General features: G+C 36.5%; 2 protein-coding genes across 4 annotated transcripts; both read right to left on the bottom strand.

Moving 5' to 3' along the window:
- Positions 1–354: 354 nt before the first annotated feature.
- On the bottom strand, positions 355–4562 carry LOC306866330 (protein AMN1 homolog). Of its 3 annotated transcripts, none has more exons than XM_079411450.1 (7): positions 4360–4562; positions 4133–4262; positions 3929–4058; positions 1626–1843; positions 1108–1164; positions 913–1024; positions 355–832 (listed from the first exon to the last, which is right to left on the bottom strand). In XM_079411450.1, the coding sequence occupies exons 1-7, from the start codon at positions 4386–4388 to the stop codon at positions 759–761; spliced, it is 750 nt and encodes a 249-aa protein (XP_079267576.1). In that variant the 5' UTR covers positions 4389–4562; the 3' UTR covers positions 355–758. The 3 variants fall into 3 exon arrangements, with proteins under 3 accessions (XP_079267576.1, XP_079267577.1, XP_079267575.1); XM_079411451.1 differs by having other exon boundaries at positions 4500–4562; XM_079411449.1 differs by having other exon boundaries at positions 4133–4289; positions 4360–4558.
- Positions 4563–4988: 426 nt separating this feature from the next.
- On the bottom strand, positions 4989–16047 carry LOC306866419 (uncharacterized protein). The gene is made up of 4 exons (XM_079411624.1): positions 15923–16047; positions 5841–11125; positions 5706–5765; positions 4989–5534 (listed from the first exon to the last, which is right to left on the bottom strand). The coding sequence occupies exons 2-4, from the start codon at positions 11065–11067 to the stop codon at positions 5374–5376; spliced, it is 5448 nt and encodes a 1815-aa protein (XP_079267750.1). The 5' UTR covers positions 11068–11125; positions 15923–16047; the 3' UTR covers positions 4989–5373.
- Positions 16048–17974: the final 1927 nt, after the last annotated feature.

Genomic DNA, 17974 nt, shown 5'->3' with positions numbered 1-17974 from the left:
CCTTGTGTCACAGACAACATGATCGGCTCAAAACCTGATGACTGGGACCTCATTCTTCTTGGAGACATGTTCTATGATGAAGATCTGGGTGATCGTCTGCATAAGTGGCTCCAGACATGCAAAACCACACATGGAACACAAGTGCTTATTGGTGACCCTGGACGGGCTCAATTTGAAAGCCATGAGATCAGAAAATTATTACAAAAACTGTCTCACTTTGAGCTGCCCGACTCAGTCAAAGAGGAGAATATGGACTAACAAATAGGAGAATGTCGTGCTACAACTACAAACCCGATCTATAACAGCTAAAGCATTCATGTGCAAGTATAGTATGGATGTCAATAAAACATTATTCATGAAAATGCAAATATGTATTTTATCTGTCTATCCATCTATAATCGATGCTGTTTTCTGTAAGCAAACATGTTCAATGGAACATATTCTGAAGCAGATTACTGTTATTTCATACATATATTTTTATTTATTATGTATTATTGTACAGTTGAAATGTTGAAAATGAAAAGTAGGTAAAGAATATTTTACATAAATATATTCTTAAATATTAAATAACATTACAATGCAAGCGCTGTAAATGCTGTAAAAAATTAATTGATTGTTATCATTTTTTCCATCAAACATTGATTTTTTTTTATAAATTTGACAAGGATGATGCATATCTTCTTTGAGGAGCGCATTACATTTACGATAATAAAGTTGATGTGCTGTAGTTGATGTACCATAGATGATAATAAATCACATCAGTACACAGTCCAAGACACTTGTTGGATCTTGTTGGGACCGATAAAGTTTTGGAGCGCCTCCCTTGATTTATCTAAAAGAGACACATAGATGCACTGAAACGTCATTTTTGGACAACAAAATATGTGTTGCATTTGATGTCCATGTGACTACCTGTAATCAGGGGACATCCATGGAAATTGAAAATTCTGATGTTGGCGCAGTTTGCAAGAACAGCAGTCACAGCCACATCAGTCAAATTGCGACATCGTATCATCTGTAACTCCTGTAACAGTAAATAATTTATGAAAAGTAATAATACAATATTAAAATGGTCTTAATGAAACATTTTAAATCAGTATGCAATACCTTTAGACTGTGTGAACAAACTCCAGTTGCAAGTCCAATGACCCCTTGATCAGTTACCTTTAAATAGTGTGAATGTACAAGTAGTAAGTATTTGGTCAAAATAATAATCATCAGTGTGCACAAAATGTTCAAAAGGATTTAGAACAGCACTATGATTTTGGTATATACACTACCGGACAAAAGTTTGGAATAATTAAGATTTGTAATGTTTTTGAAATAACTCTAATGCTCATCAAGGTGGCATTTATTTGATCAAAAATACAATAAAAACAGAAATATTGTAAAATATTATTACAATTTAAAATAACTGATTTATATTTGAACATATATTAAAATGTAATTTATTCCTATGATGCAAAGCTGAATTTGCAGCATCATTACTCCAGTTTTCAGTGTCACGTGATCCTTCAGAAATCACTCTAATATGCTGATTAGGAGAGATTAGTTTTTTTTAAACATTTGAAAAATCCTAATTATTCCAGATGTTTGACTGGAAACCCAGCAACGGTGTAAATGACCTCTGTCCCAGAGAAGTAAATGCTGTGCAGCATCCTGCAGTTCTCTCCCAGCTCCAGCAGGGCTCTGTCACTGAGAGCAGCGCAGCCACGCAGGGAAATCACTTCCAAACATTTGCAGTGTCGCGCCAGAGCCAGAACCCCTGAGTCTGTCACAGCCGTGCAGCCCGTGAGATCAACGACCTGAAGATAAGGGCACCGGGATGCCAGCACCTCTACACCTAAGAGAAAGAGAAAGAGAGTTTGGGTGTTACATTACAAAATAATGGGAAAATTGATAATAAAGAGGACCTGACATTCGCTTTCTGAGTTATTAGTCGTGTAATAAGTGCAATTTCATTTAAGTATATAAAGTTTAGAAAGGTTTTTTAATACTTTTGAAAGAAGTCTCTTATGTTCAACAAGACTACATTTAGTTAGACAAAAATACAGTAAAACAGCAGTACTGTGGAATATAATTACTATTTCAAATGAATGTGTTCAGTTTTATTATATGTAATTTATTTCTGTGATGCAAAGCTGATTTTCAGCATCATTACTCCGGTGTCAGGTGATCCCTCAGAAATCAATCTAATATGCTGATTTGGTACTCTATAAACATTTAAACATTATTATCAATGTTGACAGTTGTGCTCCTTAATATTTTTGTAATATTTTATCAATTTAATGCAATTAAAAAAAAAAAACAAATTATTGTAGTTATTAATATACTAAATATACATGTATTTAGCTCTAGATGGATTTATTTCCAATTAAGTGACATTTTCTAGTTGATTATGATTAATAAAGTTTCATTATTATTAGTGCTGTCAAACAATTAATCGCGATTAATCGCATCCAAAATAAAAGTTATTGTTTACATAATATGTGTGTGTGCTGTGTATATTTATTATACAAACACATGCATGCATATATTCATGAAAAATATTTTATATGTTAAATATATTTATATATAATATAAAATGTAAGAATATAAATATATGCATGTAAATATTTAATTTATGTGTGTATATTTATATATACACATAATAAATATACACAGTACACATACATATATTACGTAAACATAAACCTTTATTTTGGATGTGAATAATTATTATTAATAATATTTATAATTAATCCCATAATATTTTCAGGTTTAACCATGGGGACACTGTTATTATTTACCCCATTTACCAATTTATACATTTCTAAATTAACTTATTAATAATTGACTGTTGATTGTTTAGTTAATTTCAGTGTTATTTTAGTACTATTTAAATTCTAATATAGTATACATTGATTTAATGCATGTTTTTATATTTTCCTGACATTTTCCTGACAAATGACATCGCACAAGTCTTCATACCCTTAACTCAAAACTTTTGGCAACAATTACAGCCTTAGGTCTTTTTGGGTATGATGCAACAAGCTTTGCACATCCGCATTTTTTTTTTTTTTTGCTATTCTTCTCTTTAGATCATCTCAGGTTGGCTGGGGAACATCGGTCCATCGGTGGACAGCCATTTATAGGTTTCTCCAAAGATGTCTGATTGGTTCCAAGTCCCAGCTCTGTCTGGGCCACTCGAGGACGTTCATAGAGTCGTCCCTAAGCCTTTCCTGCATTGTCTTGGCTGTGTGCGTAGGGTGATTGTCATGTTGGAAGGTGAACTTTCAGCTCAATCTGAGGTTCTGAGTGTTCTGAACCAGGTTTTCATTAAGGATATCTCTGTATTTGGCTGCATTCAGCTTTCCGTCTTCTCTGATCACTTCCCCAGTCCCTGCCATTGAAAAACACCCCCAGTGCATGATGCTGCCACCACCATGCTTCACCGTGGGATGGTATTATACATGAATAAGGAATTGAGGTTTATCAGACCAGAGAAATAGAGTATAGAAACATCTCAAAGATGATCCAGTGAAACTGGAATGCTCCTGATCTAAATTTCAAGTGTCAAAGCAAAGGGTATGAAGACTGGTGCAATGTCATTTTATCAGTGTTTCCTTTTTAATACATTTGCAAAGTTGTGATAAATCCAGTTTTTGCTTTGCCATTATGGTGAATGCAGTGTATATTTATGTGAAAAAAAGTAATTTAAAGCAGTTTAACATAATGTACCATAACAAAATGTGAAAAAAGAAAGGGGTATGAAGATTTTCTATAGTCACTGTATATATATTTCTTTTTTCAGCTTTATTTTAAATACCCAAAAACATTTTTTATAGCTTTAGTTAACAATAACAACACTAAATAATTAATCAATCAACTAATGACTGCCTATCACAAATGAACCCCCATGAACAGAACTGATTTGTGAAAAGAATACCCTCAGAGGTGATCTCTGCACAGCCTCTTAACAGTATTGTCCTCAGCTGCAGGCACTGGATTTGTTGAAGTGCAGAGTCTGACACCTTGCAGTTCTGCAGATCCAGTGTGTGGGTTCCGTTGTGCACGAGCTGAAACACAAATCACACACATGAGCGCGATATATAGTATCATCACAAATGCTCTTGTGATGGGGACGCATTACCTGGCTGATGTTGGAGTCGGTGACCGTGCCGTAAGACATCATTATTCGCAATAATCTGTCTTTCACGGCAGCAGGCAACATCCTGATCTCCTCATACCTCTCAGCGCGCTGAGCAACACTGAAAGCGCACCTGCATGCGGGGAAAACACTCAAAGAGCTGGAATTCATGCTATTAAATGAACGGAATTAGTGCTGTCAATAGCTTAATAAAAAACGATGTTACTCACAAGCTCATAAGAGAATCTATGGTAGCCATGATTTGGTCGTTTTTAGTGCTGTTTATATACCTTTATATGACTAACTGAGAAGATATCATATGTAATATACGTTCGTTATGTTTTATAATTTAATCACATCGTTAACTTACTATCTAGCATCTTCGTCGCCACATTGTTTTGTTTTTCTCTCCTTCGCGAGTCTCGGAGTGGGCGGGTCTCATTTATAGTGTTACGTCATTCATAAGCGACAAACATAAGCGTTCGATGAATTTAGAATATTTTTCAGTTTTGAATTATTTTATTTTTATGCATTCTTTTTACACGTATTTTCTATTTTAAATTGTTTTGCGTTAATGCGAATGTTTAATATTTAATGTTGTTGCAGATCTACAGAAGCTGTATAAATATGCCACAGCCTCAAAATAAATATTTTACGTTTATTACGTTTACTAGGTTATAATATTGCCTGTGTCTGGGAATCTATCTTGCCTAAGGTGTTTCTTGAAATGTTTTATGCACCTCTCCTTCCACAGGTTTACTTGTGTTCTCTGAAATTGCTATTATTAAAATAATGTTGTTTAATCACTGACCTCGGTGTATCATGGTTTAGCAGAGCTTAAAAACCAGGAGCAAAATTAAATGGATTTGTAACCAAATGTTTTTATTTAAAAAGGTCTTATAAAAGCTTACAAAAATAGATTGTCAAGTTTCTACAAACCAGTGGAATCCAAATAAAAACACAATATACGGAATAAAAAAAATAAAAATGACACTTTCATGACAAACATGTTTCTAGGAAATGTAACGTATAAAACTGGTACACATATACTGGATGACTAGCAGCTGTTGATCTGGATGAACAGTGTGCAAATGATGCATTTATAATATAATACAAATAATTAAGTTCAAGTAAACAGTAAATGTATTTGAACACTTGCAGTTTGCAATCGGTTTAGGTTTATCATTCACAGAAAGTAAACGCATGACAAAATAAGCCCATTTGCTTTCATTTTAATAGAAAAATCAAACTCTTTCAATGAAATTCAAGTTCTGCTTGGAGGTAATGTCTTTCATTTCTTGATATTTCTTTTTGAACTCTTGGAAGAGGCTACATGAACCGGAGACGTCAGTGTCCTGGATGGGTTGAGGGCACTTTTTCTTCAAGGGACTGAAACTCCAGACACCTGCAGATAGACAAGCACAAAGACATTTAGATGAGTGGTAAACTACCTGCCAGACAATGTTATACGATTCAGTTCAATAATCGTTATTCAAAGTGGTGAATTGCACTTTTACTTTATAAGAGGCTAATAAGTTACATTTCAAATTAACAATATGAATCTTGTGTCCAATACCTTGGGTTGGCACATTGCTAGTTTTCATCATATTAGCTTTTTCTTCTGGGCCTGACATCTCTTAAGAAAAAGGAACAAGAATTTAGAAGTATACTTTTGGTACAGCGCAAATAATAGTATATTTTCAGAAGTTACCATTTTGCATGCTCTGTGATGTGTTGGGTTGAGCGCAATTAAGTTCAGCTCCATCTTCAAAGTTAAAAGTCTCTGGCAATACTTTGAACTCCAAAGTAGGACCCTCATCCAATGGCATCAAAGCAGGGTTCCCCAACTCATATTTACTTTTCTTCCCATTCTCGGGTGAAGGCAATAATTTGGATGGCACAGTCTTTCCTCTAATGATATATTTATTCATTGACATTTGTTGCGTTGTGTGCTTATGCAGTCTCTTTCGCTTATTTCCTTCAGACAAATCGATGTCACTCTTCACATTAGCACTTTGATGGAGCGGTGTTCTGACGGAGGTAGATGAAAGTCCATTTTTGCTGAGTCCAGAAACAGGATGCAAGGGCAAGGATTTACGCTGAACCAGATCTTGCAAGGATGCTCTTATTTGCGCTCTCCTGTTAGCAACAACATCTTCTGATTCCACACATTTGCGCTTCTTTGACTCACTCTTGTTTTTAACCTTCAGGTGAGAGCTTATAGTTACTTGTAGAGTTTTTGGGGGTTCTTCACAACTTGATTTCTCTTTGTTTCTTTTAGTTAGCTTTAGTCGTTTTTCTTTTTCAGAAGACGACCCATACAGTGCAAGACATACTGTATTAGCCTTCTTCAAATCAGGAGCTGAGGTGTCTTGCTCCGTCTCATTCATAAGAGTCATGTTTGTTGCACATTTTGTGGACGATTCATTTCTTTTCTGCTCTGAAGTTTCATTCACTGCCTTAGACGCCTCTTCAGAAATTGATATGTCCTTCTTTGTCTTGTCCGTAGCAGGATCGTGCAGCAATGGGTTTTCGTCCTCAGAATCATCTGTGGCTTCAGAATCATCAGTAGTTTCATCTGTTCTTTCAAGAGCAGCAGCATCCATTTCCACCCAGTCGCATTCACCTGGACTGTCTTTTTCAGCCTGCACCTCTAAACTTGTGCTGTGGGCCTTAATTTTAATCTCCTTCTCTCTCAACTCAGCTTTTATCTGGCACATGCACAATGAGCCATTTCCATATTCTAAAGTTTGAAACCATTTAGCAAGACAACAGTAAGACTCCAACAGTTCACCACCAGAATTTCGATATTTCTCCACTTTTGGCTTCACATCTTCTATGAGCACTTCTTTTTCCTGGACTTGAACTTTCACCTGGTCCTCAGTGGAATTATGAACTGTAATGTCTTTCTGCAAGTCCTTATCCTCTGGCTCGCCAGCAAACCATAGTTCAGCCATTTCATGAGGGAGAACACTGATCCTAATAGTGTCTAAACGGTCAATCTTCTCAGTCTCCTCTTCATTCATGTTAACAGGAAGTTCTTGATTAAGTTTTGGATCAGTCTCACATCTCACACGCTCACCTGTGAGCACACAGCCAATTTCAGGCATTTCTTCACTGGATTTACTTTGCACTTGAGATGGTTCTTTAATCACAAAATCAAGTTTTGGTGGACTTGCACAAGTACTTTGGCTCGTTGATCCCCCAGTCAACAGTGGACTTTTAGCTCCATCAGTCCCTTCCAACCTCCACATGTTTATCTGTTCTTTTGTTGATACAGTGTCTGTGGGTGAATTCAACAAACAGGCCTTGTGCATCGTCTCTGGTGGTGCAGCAACGTCTTTATCTTCCATCATCTGATCAGCAAAGCATTGCATAGCCACTTCATGAGGGAGAACGTCAATCTTAATACAAGCCGAAGTGTCCAACCCTCCAATCTCCTCTTCATTCATTTCCACAGGAAATTCTTGACCAGGTTTTGGATCAGTGTGACATCTCACACTCTTATCTGCGAGTACACAGTCAATTTCAGGCATTTCTTCATCTGATTGCACTTGAGATGATTCTGCAAGCACAGGATGAAGCGTTGGTGGACTTGCGTTGGCAACTGGGCTATCTGATCCAGTCAACACTGGACTTTTGGCTCCATAAAAATGCTCATTAAGCCCTGATGTTGCAGTTGAGGTTTGATGCTTGTTTTTCAAAATGTCATGTTTTCCAGTTTGGTGTTGATGTTTTCCTACTGCCCTAGCCAGATGTGTCATTGCGTTCAGTGGATGTTCTGTATTTGATTGGGAAACTCGTGGTGCAGCTGTGTCTTTATCTTGCACTAACTGACCAGCAAAGCACTGCTTAGCCACTTTGTGAGGGAGTACATTAATCTTAATAGAAGCTGAAGCATCCATCTCGACAAACTTATCATTGATTTGTACAGAAAGTTCTTGACAAGGTTTTGGATCAGTCTCACATCTTAGGGTCTTAGCAAGTTTACGGTTAAGCATAATTTCACTGGATTCGTTTTGCACTTGGATTAATGGAACAAACTCCCGTTTTTCAACCACAGGACTAAGCGTCAATGCTTCGATTGTGCAGTCACTTTGGCTGGATGATTCATCAATCAACATGGGACTTTGGGCTCCAACACGATTACCAAAACTATTGTCCAGTTTTGATGTTGTAGATGACCGTTTATGCTTTTTGAAACCACCATGTTTTTCAATGAAGTTTGTATACTTTAATGAAACATTTCGTTTTTCCAGTGTCCTCACCAGATATCTCATGCCCTTCAGAGGATTAACAGTATTTGTTTGTTGTTCATTAAGCTTCGGAGAAACGTTATCAATCACTGGTGGAGACTGAGCATTCGAGGGAACAGGAGATTTTTCACGCATCTCATCGTACATATTTTTCTCCGAGGAGATTTGTTCTTGTTGTTGTACCTTGTCTGTAATCTGATTATGTTCAGCTAAAGATGATTTATATTGGACTGATAGCAATGCTAGAACTCCGGATGCTGAATATTTGGCCTTCTCCTCTAGCTTCTGCCTGTTTAGTGGTTCTTCTGTTGATAGTGTGTCAAGTACTTGGGGTGTGTTCAACAAAGGCACCTCGTGCTTGTCTGGAAATGCAGCAATAACTTTATGTCCTTTCATCTCATTAGCAAAGCACTGTCTAGCCATTTCGTGAGGGAGAACATTCATCTTAGTGGCTGAAGCATCCATCTTGTCAGTCTCCACTTCATTCACGTGCACAGGAGGTTCTTGACTAGGTTTTGCCATGGTCTCACATCTCACGTTCTTATAAAGAACTGCACAGTTATTGTTAAACATTTTTTGACTGGATCCAACTTGCAATTGAGAAGATAACAAAATCTCCTGTTGTTCTGCAACCGCATGAATGGGCTTTGGCGAGTTTGTGTAGTCACTTTGGTCAGTTGATTTGGGCGACACAACACTCTTGGTTCCAAATTGGTTATCCAAACTTGACTTTCCAGTCAGGACACCTTTTTCATTCAAATCCACCATGGCCTCCAGAGAATTTGTAATAATTGGTTGACTGTTGGTTAGTTCTGTAACCTGACAATTATGCTTAGGTGAGCAGTTGATGTTAGTCACAGGTGGAGATTGACCATTAAATGAAACAGGCACGTTTTCATGTAGACTCTCTTGGTTTGATGTTGGTTCGTCTGCTGGTACTTTGTTCTCCACCTCTGATGGTAATTTAGTCCTAATCAATAATGGCTTTTCAGTGGCATCTTGCAATTTGCTTGGTGCTTCACATGCCAAGTTTTGTGCTTCATGTTCAGGGACATTTTGAAAAGAATTATAGAACCAAGAATAACCACATTCCTGGTCGATGTCATCAACGTTTTCATTAAGATTTAACCAGGACGACGTGTACATCATCTTCGGTGGTGCTTCGTTGTGTTTTAAAACGTGAAAATCCTTGATGACTTTGTTACGTGCATCACTTACAATTTGCCTCAGTACCACAGGCTCGTTCATTGGAGAGCAAATATAAACTTCTTCCATTATGCTTTGATATATGCCACTTTCTACAGCTTCAGAAAACTTGCGAGTATCCCCGTTCCAGTAAAGCTTTAAGATCTCCTTCCCAGGGTCAGTTTTGTGAATGTTCGTTTGATCCCCATTTTCCATTTGCTGAATCACGTCTATTAAGGTCTTCAATCGATCTAATGGCCATTCAATAAAAGGAACAGTGTCCGGGTCAATTGCCTTCTTGTCTGTGATGGTACAGTTTTTATTTGTCTTTTCATCTTGTTCACTTTGCATGCGAGCTGGAACAGACTTGTTTTGTTCGGCGACCGCACATTTCAGGTTCGGCGAACTTGCACGGAGACTTTGGTCAGTTGATTCATTAGCGAAAACTGGACTCTTGGCTCCAACTATCTTGCAAAAGCAATCATTCAGCCTTGTCTCTCCTGACTGTGGTCGTTGACGCTGGCTTGTTAGGTCATTTGGTTCTCGTGTTTGGTTCATCAGATTAGTGTTGGTCATCAGAGGATGTGGAATATTTGGTTGATGTTGTACGGTCTCTTGCACAGGGCTTACATTCATTTTCACATTAGCAGATTTGTCTAACACATTAACAGGTGCTGTTCCTATTGGAGACAATGGCGTGACAACGGCAACAGCTCTCTGAGTAGCATTATTCGGTTGCAGGTTCTGTGCACATGTAGAAAGCATTTGCACGTTAGCATTATTTGATTTCTCAGCAAACAACAACTGATAAAGGTATCCACCAAACAAACTACTTGGGCCATGATGTGCATTTTCTGTTGGGGGGCAATAATTTTGGTCAGATGGCAAGCTTGCACTTGTTTTTGAGGAGTCTACTGGCAAATTAGTAGGAGCATTTGTATAGTGCTGCCTGCTATGCAAGTTGCTTGTGTTGACATTTATTCTAGCTTCATTAAGACTTTGAGTGTCTATCGTTTTAAACTGTTGCAAATTATTTGGGCCAACTGCTGAGGAAGTAGTTTGCTGTTGCAAATATAAACTGTTAGCGGAGTTAAAGGCGCAATGTGACATGTTTGGCCCATTATTGTTGAGAGCACCTTGTAGATTTGTGTTGTTAACAGGTAGGAATATATGGCAATTAGAGGGCATGTTGCACAGAATAATTTGGGAGTCCTGTTTTTCTGTCAGCAACGTATGATTTGAATTAAGCTGATTTTCTTGTGCAAGTTGTGTGCCTTTTGTAGCTTGAACACCACTAGCCAAAATCTGGTCACTGGTTGCTGGTTGAACTGTGCAGGTGAAGTAATTTCCAGTGGCAGTTTGTCCAGAATATGAGGGACTTGCAGTGTGAGGTGGTAAACATAGTTGGTAAAAGTTCTGGCTCGTGCCGTTTCCAGGAGTAGTTTCTGGTCCATGCAAATTTTGCTGTTGTCCTGAATGTTGTGAGTTGGCTTGCATGCTACTGAATGCTCAATTGTATTTCCAGACAGAATGTAGGAGTGAAATCATCACATCCCTGGAAAAAAAATAAAGCAGATTATTAGGGAATCAAAATACTTTCAAACTAAATAACATTAGTATTACAAGATCATTCACTGGTGTTAGATTAACTCTTTGGAAGTTTATTATATCTGTTATTTATTCTATCAGCAAATCCCTGTGGTTTTCCACTGCAACGCAGGCCTGGGAAAATGAATGAGCAGAAACAGAGAGTGCATTACCAAAGCATTGTCAACTTTAAGGACGGTGGATCATATTTCCTATATGAACAATGAGTCCAGCTGTCCTGGACATTAGGGGTGTGCGATATGACGATTTTTGATCGTGGACGATAAAAATGTCTCCACGATCTGCTTTTGAAGAAATATCGTAGTATCGTGCTGCAGCACACATTGTCAAATACAGTTCTGGCGCCGCCGTCTCTATGTACTGTACAACACGACATACAGCAGTAGAGTTACTCAGACAGGACACTGCACTTATTCGCGATCGCAAAAGTACATTATTTGCATACAAGCCTTGCTGGTTAAATGTTTAATTCGCGCGCTGGTCTGACGTGCGCTTGTTCTGAGCGCATACACCTGAAGCACGCGCACTAAAACGCCTGTCTAACAGCGCCTGATTACTCAACTAAGTTATATTTTGCGCTAATACTGTCAAAACACACAAGGTTTACATACAGACTGAGTTGGTTATCTCTAAAATGAAAGTAAATAGTTAAGAGAGAAACGGATGCGTGCCTGTACTGTATATTAGATGCGTGCAGCTCTTAAAGGTACAGTACTAAACATGCTGTCGACTGTCATTAAAGGGATAGTTCACCCTAAAATTGAATTTCTGTCATTATTTACTCAGTGGAAAACCAAACAGTTGCTGGTCTACATTGACTTTGATAGTAGGAAAGAAAAATCCTATGGAAGTCACTGAGGACCAGCAACTGTTTGGTTTTCCACCTTCTTCAAAATGGCATTTATAAATGTTCAGCAGAAGAAAGAAACTCATTCCGGTTTAAAACAACTTTTGAGTAAATGATGATATAAAAATACAACATTATGACAGAATTGACAGACAGATGACAGAATATTAATTTGTGGGGGAACTATTCATTTAACGTTAACAAAACAACAAAACACAAAGAGAAAAATCACTCCCTATTCTTGACTGAAAAACTTTAATACAGTTGCTTTAGGAATCAGTCTATCTAGTGTTTTATTTTTATATTTGTTCATTCAATTTCATTGAATGCTCTGCTAAATACACCTATTGTACCTGGAAATAAAGCACTGTTTGTTTTATTTGTATATTATGTGTATTTGTAATGTGTATCTTTGTTCTTATTTTTTAATAAGAAAGAGAAAATGATGACAAAGATTTTTTATCTTCACCCACTTTGGCCTAAATATCTGCCATGCATCTTTGTCTTTCTAGTTTGGCTGTAATGCTCAGACAACTTGTAAAACCAAAATAGTAAAACTAACAAAGAATCGGGATAAAAATCGTGAATCGTGATATTTCTATAAAAAATCGTGATATGATATTTTTCCCATATCGCCCACCCCTACTGGACATCCAAACCAAAGTATTCAGAACTTACATTACCATATACGCATAGAAAGTAATAATTCTTAGCTATAAGATACAAGTGAGGTGTTCATGCAAGTACGTGTTTCTTTAGAGAGAGTTCCTCACGCTAAATAGCTCAACACAATGTGAGAAAAAGTGAGAGCACATTAAGAAACAAACAGAACAGAGAGTGAAGCCTTGAAATTATATTAACAGGAAATTGGGGAGTAAAATAAAAAGGCTCCAAATGAGGACCCTTCCACACAAAAGCAAATTCTGTTCAAGAAAGATTTAAGGATTTCTCTCGCCTCTACCCCTGCTGGATCCACCATCAGTAATCTACAGTTCACAGCACCATTCCCCCTTATCCCCTTCACTAAGTCCACTCTGTATTTAAAACAAAAGGAACCATCTTGCCGTAATGGTCCTCACAAACGACACTTGAGGTTTATTCACACTAAAAGGCAAAACACAAAACCAAAAAGACAATCCAACAATTTTTGAACCACAACCCTAATAACCACAATTTTGAAACATAATACAAAGGGAATAGTATAAATTTCATGCAGACTTTCACAAGAAATCCAGTAAACAACTAAAACGGGGTAAGAGAAAAAAATAAAACAGTATTGCTATTTTGAGATGTAAACTCAATTCTGATTTAAAAAAAAATTAAAAAAACAATTGTGAGAAGTCAGAATTCTGAGTTTAGTGGCCAGAGCTTATTGTATAATTTTGTTTACTCACTATAGCATTATCTTATTCAAAATGTTAGACATGTTTAAAAATGTAATCCATGTACTATTTTATGCAAAGTGTGATATCCTAATATTAATTACTATTATACTGGATGTCTAACTACTGATTATGGGTCTTGGAGTGCCATCCACTGGCCATACTGATTATAAGTCTTTAAGGGCCATGCACTGGTCGGATGCAGGTGTGTGAACTTAGAATAACCCGAGGAACTTTGGGTGACTTCCAGAATATGACAGATACATGTAAACAACTATGATGTATGTCTTCTGGGATCACTGCCAACCAATGGGAGTGATGGAATAAAGAACTTTTTACTTTTTAAAAAATGGCGGATCTGGCCAGACGCCACCATTAAAATTGGACCAGGTGGGCTAGTAATTAATTGTGGTAAATCAGACAGACATAACCAATAAGAAAAACAGGAACTACCAAATTTGGGCAATAAAAAGTGTATATATGAAGATGTACCAACACTGAGAGCTCAGAGACAGTTGATGTGGCGGCTGTGTTCTCGGCTTTGTTATTTTGCTATAATAAAGTCTTTTCTTTCACATTTGAAACTCTGCTGTTTTGAGCCTTTCTAATTGCACCAACTGAGATCCAGACGAGAACTACTCCGGCGTGCCACGACAAGCTCAGGTCGGTTGCACCAGCTGTACGCAAGTTACAACTTAGCCTAGTTTTGACGTAAATGGGCACCAAGTTACAACTTGCGCAGTACTCAATATTTGTTCGTTGCACCATTACACTTAGTTGAAGTGTAACTCTACGCATAAACTAAATATTTACGGAAGCGTCTGGTCAGGAGTAACGGTTGGAATAAAATAGCAGACGGAGTGAATTGCATCAATATGCTCTTTTACCCGACAACCTTCAATCCTTTAGGCATATATGATGCTGCTGACATTTACACTCACGTACATATTAATAGCAAGAACAATGTGTGAATAAACCTACTTTGTTTTTATTAGCACGTTTTCAACACCCCATCTACAGCACGCGCCTCTGTGTGCTTCAGTCCGTGTTGCACATGTCAGATGAAATAAACAAATGGCATTTCGTATGTTTTTTTTTCTTTCAGTATTTATTGATCCTTATTTCAATTACAGTTTCTGAATGTTATTTACATATAAAATAGCTTACATATAGACTAATGTTATAACTTATGTATCGTTTTTAATGGAAACTTGTTTTTACCGTTAGTATACGGGAGGCAAAAGTTAGAATGAAGGATAAATTAAAATTCATAGCATTTAATCAAGTTCTGCTCGTGTATTTGAAGGTTTCGATTGGATGATTTAGGGTAAACGTCATATGCCACTACGCATTACTTTACGGAGAGCTGCCTTACGAACAACTGGTGCAACCAAATAACGTATAGATTTAGTTACAAAGTTACTAAGCCTCTAGTGTGGACTTAACGTTCTAATTTAAGAAAGAAATGAAAGACAGAGACTCATCAAAATCAAGTCATTGCCAATTATGTTCTCCTTTCAACAGCATCAAACACTGTATTTTATCTATTCATTCCCTATCAATATACATGCTGCAGCAGCAAATATCACAATTCTGCTCTAAACACACCAAGTCCTTATACATGCGAGACACATCTGAAGGCATGCTTGTTCATCACCCATTGGAAAAGTGTGGTTATATTTAATGAACAGCAAACAGCAACAGTATAGCACAGTCTTACTTTAACCTGACAAAACCTCATTTCATTTGAAATACAATACAGTGTTCCCCATTAAATTACCTACTCTGATGGCTGCCACAGTTTCATAATGAACTTAAAATATTACTACTAATATAAATAAAGTATAATTAAACTATACTATTATATTTTAGTTGCTTAGCTTAGCTATTGCTAAAAACAAAAGACTTGGCCCTTAAGGACTCATGAACATGTCTGGTCAAAACTTGTTACCTAAATACAAGTGTACAAGTGGAGATGGTAGCATTTGAATCCGAGAAATGAGACCAATTGGTTAACTGCTGGGCTAGCTGGTCAGACCAAGTTAGTTCTTACACAGTCTTAACACAGAAGTGACACAGAACTCAGAATTGCGAGAAAATAGTCAGAATTTAATTTGTGGGATAAAAAGCTGCAATTTTCTTGGTTTGTTTTTAACTCGTTGGCGGAAACGGGCTATTGTCCTCGACTAACGTTAGATGGGTGTCATAAATTACTATGAATTAACGTTACATCGCTTTATCAGTGACCGTCAAGAATTAAATGCAACACTTAATTCGGTCACATCACATCAGCACGCTGTTATAACACAAGGTACATTCGCCTTATGAAGCAGGTCATCTTTTATCGATTTTTTTTAAATGCACAGACTTGCATTTGTTTGGCTTTACAAAGGTTATCGTTTTTACGCAAAAACGGAGCTGTAAAACTCTCTAACCCAAGAAGTCACGCTCAGAGCCAAATTTTAAACGACGGAAACACAAATCGTTCACTACAATGAAATACTGAACTACTTACTGAACATTTGTGTAAGAAACGCTCCTCTGTCTGCGATGACTGTATTTCTTTCAGCTGTTTTCTGTAACAACTAACTGCTAGCCAGCTCCACGGGATTCTTATCAGGCCTCTGATCTGAGCGAGGAGGGGTGGGACCACAGCCCATGTTGCCATGTCCTTTCTTTTTAAGTACATTTGTGTGTGTGTTTTATTGTACATTTACAAGGAAAACGTTGTATCCTTTAAAAAAAAATCATAATTCTTCAATTTGTGTATTTTATACTTAGCCTGCAGTTATTCCGCAATTGATCCAAATGATTCCGTTTTTGACAAATTAGGTGTGATCTGGCAACATAGTGTGACTTTGATGCAAGCCGGAGGCTATAGACTTTACAGTCCATGGCCTGTAGTCACGCATCTGGCTTCTATTAGCAGCGTCAAATAATTTCCCCTGATACTTCACGTTCTTTTTGTAAATAAGCAGAGGAGAAATTAACACATCTGCTTTTTGATTGCTTTATATCCAAGCAATTTTGTTCTCATATTTGATTTTGTCAATGTTGTACACTCCTTTAGTTTCAATACATTATTCTTTATTATACTAATATTAGAAATAAACCCCTGAATATACTAGTATTTTTTAATATATGGTTAATATTTCATTGACAAACAACAATTTACAAATCCCATCTTTTTAAAACTGAATTAAACTCACTTTTGAAACCTCTTTACCTTATAAAGAATAATAATTACAAAAACGCTAGGTTTCCTGAAATACAGAGAAGTATTTAAAGAAAATCCATGCATTTAGATGCTTTCCTTGTTTATGATTGTTTTATTCTCATTGTATTGTCTCATAATGTCATTTGCAATCAAAGTTGTTGTTTTTTTGTGTGTGTGTGAGTAACTTTTAGATTCTGTTGGCCTTTATTTCATTGTATTGCCAGTTGTTTGTTTGTTTTTTGTAGTTGTTTATTTGTGACCTTTTTTAATTTATTATAAGGCGTGAATGAGTGTTTACTAATTATGTTTACTTTATCTAATATTGGACATTGTTTTATGTAATTATGTGTATCAATATTAATTTTATACTGACTGATTAAGCATTAAAAAATTACGTAATAAAAAAAATGTATGTAACTAATGTATTATCAATCAAACAGTGTAATTCACTCAAATTAAGCTTTTTTTCAAGGTATGATGCTATTTGAGTTTTAATAATAAAAATGAAAATAAATCAAATCATTATTGTCAAAATCTTACTGTTTATGCATTTGCATATGGCTTCTTAAATAATAATAAACTACAATAACGACTACAATTTATTTGTGCCATAAAAAGCAAGGCAGTAAAATATACAGATCACTTGACATAACAACAAACGTAAAATCAAATAAGCATAAAATACATACTACCAGTAAAATAAACATATTTAACAATGATTAACACACTTTGTCATCAACACATGATTAATAGGAGGGGATTTATGCATTCATATGACAATTTGATTTATTAGGCCCTATCCTCCCTGTCAAACTATCTGTCAAAATCTGATTGATTGATGGCATTTGTTAATCTTCTTTTCTAGTCAATTTTTTTTTCACAGCTCAAGAAGTTTCAAAAAGTGATTAAAGGCCTCGTGTCAGATATGATCAGTTTTGCCATGTCTTTCTCCCTTGCTGTTTTATGGAAAATGAAAACGAAGTCAAGACAATAAGCAAACATCTTCATATAAGAAATCATATTGAAAACAGTTAACGCATTTGATGGAAATTTCTATATTTGTCTTTATGTTCTATTTTCTATGCTGTATTCTCTATATTTATGCATGTTTTCTTTGCACAGGTGTTGGGCTTCAGATTTTTCTCTGCGTATGCAGCTAAAACATCTGTCAGCCTTCCAGGGTAATGGCTGATTTGAGATTTATTAATATAAGAAAACATATAGAAACAGTAAACATATAATCAGCTGGTTCAGACTGTCAGTGTTCTGCAGGAGACTGAAAAATCTGGATTCTGACAGACACTGAATTTTATGAAACCAACCATGCTATGAATCTATGATACAGTTGAA

Source organism: Barbus barbus, assembly GCF_936440315.1.
Source record: "Barbus barbus genome assembly, chromosome: 48".
Lineage (NCBI taxonomy): Eukaryota > Metazoa > Chordata > Actinopteri > Cypriniformes > Cyprinidae > Barbus > Barbus barbus.
Note: the sequence above shows the minus strand (reverse complement) of the source record. Positions and strands in the feature narration are given on the sequence as shown.